The 5186-nt window shown below is 42.8% G+C and overlaps 2 protein-coding genes and 1 long non-coding RNA gene across 5 annotated transcripts in view; 2 read left to right on the top strand and 1 right to left on the bottom strand.

Annotated features, from left to right (window-relative positions):
- Positions 1–5186, top strand: part of LOC109924749 (FAS-associated factor 1) — a 142977-nt gene that overhangs the window by 81657 nt on the left and 56134 nt on the right. The gene's annotated exons all lie outside the window — the stretch shown is intronic.
- LOC109928375 (ral guanine nucleotide dissociation stimulator-like 1) overlaps positions 1–5186 on the top strand; it is a 13306-nt gene that overhangs the window by 7283 nt on the left and 837 nt on the right. For 2 of the 3 annotated variants that reach the window (XM_048601580.1, XM_048601579.1), the window contains one exon: positions 2683–3795. The exons of the other annotated variant lie outside the window; for it this stretch is intronic. In XM_048601580.1, coding sequence (XP_048457537.1) covers positions 2683–2897 — 215 coding nt within the window. In that variant the 3' untranslated portion in view covers positions 2898–3795. Of the gene's footprint in view, positions 1–2682; positions 3796–5186 lie in introns of those variants that run through there. 3 annotated transcript variants of the gene reach the window in all.
- LOC125484147 lies at positions 2009–2651 on the bottom strand. The gene is made up of 2 exons (XR_007262992.1): positions 2496–2651; positions 2009–2404 (listed from the first exon to the last, which is right to left on the bottom strand). It is a non-coding gene; the product is annotated as an uncharacterized LOC125484147 (long non-coding RNA).

The raw sequence follows: 5186 nt of genomic DNA, 5'->3' as shown, positions 1-5186 counted from the left end.
TAATGAACAACAAATTTGAAAAATACAACATAAGTTGTGGAATTAATATATTTATTATGATCTTTGCTTTTGAGTGGCTGGCAAATGTAATTTTTTTTAGCCATGAACTACAATGCAATTAAAGTGGAATTAAGCATGAGTCTAGTCAACCAGAAAACATTGCAGTTCTCCAGAAGAAACAGCAAATCTGCTCGTGCATTTCATCTTACAGGTCATTGCTCAAACTTGAGCTGAGAGATCTCCAAATATAACATACAATTAAACAAAAACAGACAATTTCCCCAAAAAAATTGATCTTTTCAATATCCTGCCTATCTAATATTATTCCTGTGCAATTCACAATTGATTGAATATTAAATATTAGCAATCACAAATTGCTAAATATCTCAAACTGCTGAAGCAATTTTATGAATCATTTTATACGAATAAGCACAGCATTAAGAAATTTCAGATTTCATCAACAACATTAAGCCATTTTCTGTATTGACAATAAATGTTAAAAGCAGGCAAATGGTATGGGTGTTTTGGGTGGGAGGGGATGGAAGTGGCTTATTTAAATTATTACTTTCATAACTAGTTATTTACTTCAAACTGAGTGTGTAGGTAAACTTGAGCACTGGGATCTGTTTCCATTCAAATTCCAGCCTTTACTGTTCACAGTCTATGGGTTATGGAGCATCGAAGGCATGTTTTACAATAACGGTCCTACCAGTTATTATTTTATTCATGTAACTTTTACAGCTTTCAGTGTAATGTCCCGATTAGTCTTCTCGGTGACAACAGCTATGTTTATAAACCCTTTGGAAATTGAGGTTTTACATATTTCATTTGTTTGCATGTGTCTCGAATGCACGAATGAAAAGTGAATATTGTTTTATTTAGGTGACTAATCAAGATAGGGTATCCGAAATTTTCAAGAAAGCCATGACCGTGCTCAAATTTGAACCCGAGCGTCCTCAGGATTTTGATCTCGCACAGATCATTGAATCAAAGAAAGGTGAGCAGTGGAAATTGCATCAATTTAGGCTCAATCTATTTCTGAATGGCATAAACACTGCAAGGGAATTGATATTTCCTTCTGATTTCACCAAAAAGCTGAAAATATTTAAATTTGTATAATTGAACATATCCAACTATGTTCAGCAGGATTCAACTCTGAGGAATGTAAAGCCAATAAACAGCTAATATCTGCACCTAATAAAATTATTAGGTGCACCTAATTTCATCTGATTGCCCTCAAGCCAAAAAAAACCCAAAGAACTGCAAATACTGGAAATCAGAAACTGCTGGAAAAGCACAGCAGGTGTGGCAGCACTTGTAGAGAGAAATCAGGGTTAATGTTTCGGGTCCAGCAGCCCTTCTTCAGAACCACTTAACATAGAACATAGAACAATACAGCACAGTACAGGCCTTTCGGCCCACGATGTTGTGCCGAGCTATTATCCTACTAAGATCAATCTATCCTGCATACCCTACATTTTACTATCCTCCATGTGCCTATCCAAGAGTCGCTTAAAAGTCTCTAAAGTATCTCACTCCACTCCCACTGCCAGCAGTGCATTCCACATGCCTCCCACTCTTAAAGCCATATTGAGTGAAGGATGCACATCCGGAGTTGGTTGTGGCATTAAATCCTGAATTATTCACATTGTTAGCACATTGTTCTGCTTTGTTCAGTCTTATTCTAACTGGTTATTCCAAAAAAATGTTTTCTGTTGCTGAAATTAATCTTTTTTGCCCTCCTTTTGGCCCATGGCTAAGAGACAAGAAATATGGGTGGGGTCACTGCTGCCAAATTGCTAATCTGTAGCAACCCTCCCCCAACCATTTCCTGGTGAAAAGTAGAAACGAGGACTCATGGTTTAATTCTGCTGTGGTTTAAAACGTACCATCCAGACTGTGTTAAACAGAATGCCTTATTAAGATGAAGAGTCCCAATGCGTCTGCAGCATGCTATCCCTGTCAGTTTTCAAAGAAAAGAAAAATCAATCCACTGGATGCAAGTGTTACTGACAAAGCTGGCATTTATTGTGCATCCATCATTGCCCTCAGAAAATGGTCATACGCTGGATCACTGACTTGTGTTTGTTTTAGGTGTCCCCAGTGGTGTTAGTTTCAAGATTCCGATCCAATGCTGAAGGAAATGATTGCTTTTCTCAGTGTTTTCACATTGATCACACTGCACCTTTTCGTGTTTGATGCTGCTATCAGCAGAAGTGACCATGTAGCTGCTGGATCATTCGTGAACCAATTGGGGTTTTGCATTGTTCTTTAGGAAGGAAAATCTGACATCTTTGCCTGGGCTAGTGTATGCTTGGCTGACTCTTCACTGGCCTCAGATGTGGCCGAACAAAGCTACTCGATTGTACAAACTGTCATGAAGAAGGCATGTACCATCAGGCATCTGGGGATATGAAATGAATTCGAGTCTTGACCAACAATGCTCATCCTGAGAACGGGTCTAAAATATAATGATTTTCAGTTATTGATTTTACCTAAGGATGGTGTAACTCCAAAATTTTCTTTTGTGTTTTGTAATACGTTCTGAATCCTTGCAATAAATTAGTTCTGTTCCTCACAGCCATTGATATTTCTATATCCAGGAAGCAGTTGGACCTGTGTACAATCAATACTATGAAAGCACATGTGAACAATAATGTGTTTTTTCCTCTGCTTTTTCAGTGCTCATACTTCCGGATGATGCTAACTTGTATTTTGCAATGAACAAGAAAGGGAATTACGACTTCATTCTGAGAGACCGGTACGAGTACAGACCATCTAGCATGAAATACCCGGATTCACCAAAAGAAGATCTTCATGTCTATGGAAGTTTTAGCTGTAAGGAACGTACTGTTTCATGCGACTCTATTGGATCTAAAACCTCTGTTCATTATTGAAAACCCTGCAATATATAAATGAATGACCTTGATAGTATTCTACTTCAAATTATTGGACAATTTGGAAAACAGTGACTTGCCTTGGGGCAACCTGGATGACATTAACTTTGGACTTTTGAGTGCAGTGCTTGTCTCTGCTTTTGAAACATCTTGCACATCAGCTATTTTTGATGAAGGCTGGAGAATTGAATCCTGCCACCGGTCTTCCATGAACGTCACATACATGTTTCAATTGATTGGATGAGAAAAACAATCTTTTATGTATCAATCTGGTTGATCAATTGCAATTGAATTTGCCTGGGTTCCTCCACGGTAGTTTGGTAAAAAGCAAACCAGCCATTTGACCAATCGATGGCGGGATGATGAATACTTCAACTGAAGTGTTTGGTTCGCCCTTTAAACTCTTCAGCACACCATTCTTGCCTTCAATATTTTCATTTTTCCAATGGTTTAAACTAATCTGAATATAAACCCATTGACATGCCTGCAACAAAGGGCAACTAAAAGAAATAATAGACTTGTTTATTATTGCCAGTGACATTGCACTTGTTTTAGACTTGAACTGTTTTTACTTAATGTTCAATTTTATAATAATTTTATATTGAATTGTTGTATCGCACGGGCTGTGTGAGTGAGACCAAGTGTGTGAGTGAGACTGTGAGAGAGAGAGTCAGAGGGAGATTGAGTGTGAGAGACTAGGAATTTGTATGTGAATGAGACTGTGCATTTGTGTGAGTGAGACTGTGTGAGTCTATGTGTGAGAGTGAGACTGTGAACTCAGAGTGAGTCAGTACAGTGTGGAGCTGAACGAACCTGACAGGTCAGGCAACATAAGAGGACAGGAGGGTCGACCCTTCCTCACGGCTAGGGAGGGAGAAGGGATCCGGGAAATAAAGAGAGGGAGGAGGGGTGGGGCTGGGGAAAGTTAGGTGCGATGGTGACAGGTGAGTGCAGCTAGGGGTAGTGGGGACTGGTCAGTGGGAAGGGTGGAGCGATAGGTCAGAGAGAAGATGGACAGGTTGTGTCAGGTCAAGGAGGCGGGGATGAGATGGAGGGTTGGACATGGGATGAGGCCGGGGGTGGGGAGATTTTAAAACTGGCGAATTCCATGTTTCGGCCATTGGGCTGCAGGCTCCCGACATGGAATATGAGGTGCTGCTCCTCCAATATGCGGGTGGCATCATTGTGACACCGGAGGAGGCCCAGGATGGAGATGTCACCCAGGGAGTGGGAGGGTGAGTTAAAATGCTTTGTAACCAGGAGGTGTTGCATTTGTTATGAAACGGAAGGCAGGTGCTCCATGAATTGGTCCCCGAGTCTACGCTTGGTTTCACTGATGCTGAGGTCGCCACGTTGGGAGCAACGGATACAGTAGACCAGGTTGTAGGATGTACAGGTGAACCCCAGTTGGACATGGAAAGTTTGCCTTGGATGGAGGTGACGGGGGAGGCTCAGGATCAGGTGTAGCACCTCCTGTAGTTGCAGGGAAAGATGCTGCGGGTGGTGGGGTTAATGGGGAGTGTCGAGGGGATGAGGGTGTCGCAGAGTGTGCGATCGCTACGAAAAGCAGATGAGGGTGGGGAGTTAAATATCTCTTTGCTGTTGGGGTCAGATTGCAGGTGGTGGAAGTGGCGGAGAATGATACGCTGCATGTGGAGGTTGGTGGATTGATATGTGAAGTCCAGGGGGACTCTGTCCTTATTTTTATTGGAGGGAGGTGGTTTGAGGACAGAAGTGTGGGAAATGCAAGAGATGCAGTTGAAGGCGTTTTTGATCAATGGAGGGGTGTAGTTGTGATCCTTGGCATTGGAACAAGCCGTGGATGGATATGTCACCCAGGAAGTGGGAGGGAGAATTAAAATGGTTGGCAACCGGAAGGTGTTGTTATTTGTCGCATACAGAGCACAGATACGCCGTGAATCAGTCCCCGAGTCTGCGCTTGGTCTCACCGTTGCAGAGGGGGTAACATCGGGAGCAGCAGAAACAGTGGACCAGGTTAAAGGATGTACAAGTGAATCCCTGTCAGATTTGGAAAGTTTGCCTTCGGCCTTGGATGGAGGTGAGTGGGGGAAGTGTAGGGCAGGTGTAGCACCTCCTGCGGTTGCGGGGAAAGGTGCCGGGTGTGGTGGGGTTAATGGGGAGTGTGGAGCGGACGACGGAGTCGCGGGCTGAGCAGTCCCTACGAAAGGCAGAAAGGGGTGGGGAGTGAAATATCTCTTAGGTGGTGGGGTCAGATTGTAGCTGTCAGAAGTGGTGGAGAATGGTTTGCTGGATGCAGAGTTTGGTGGG

This window comes from Rhincodon typus, chromosome 10 (genome assembly GCF_021869965.1).
Source record: "Rhincodon typus isolate 14 chromosome 10, sRhiTyp1.1, whole genome shotgun sequence".
In the NCBI taxonomy this organism is placed as follows: Eukaryota; Metazoa; Chordata; class Chondrichthyes; order Orectolobiformes; family Rhincodontidae; genus Rhincodon; species Rhincodon typus.
This window is presented reverse-complemented; position numbering and strand designations above follow the sequence as displayed.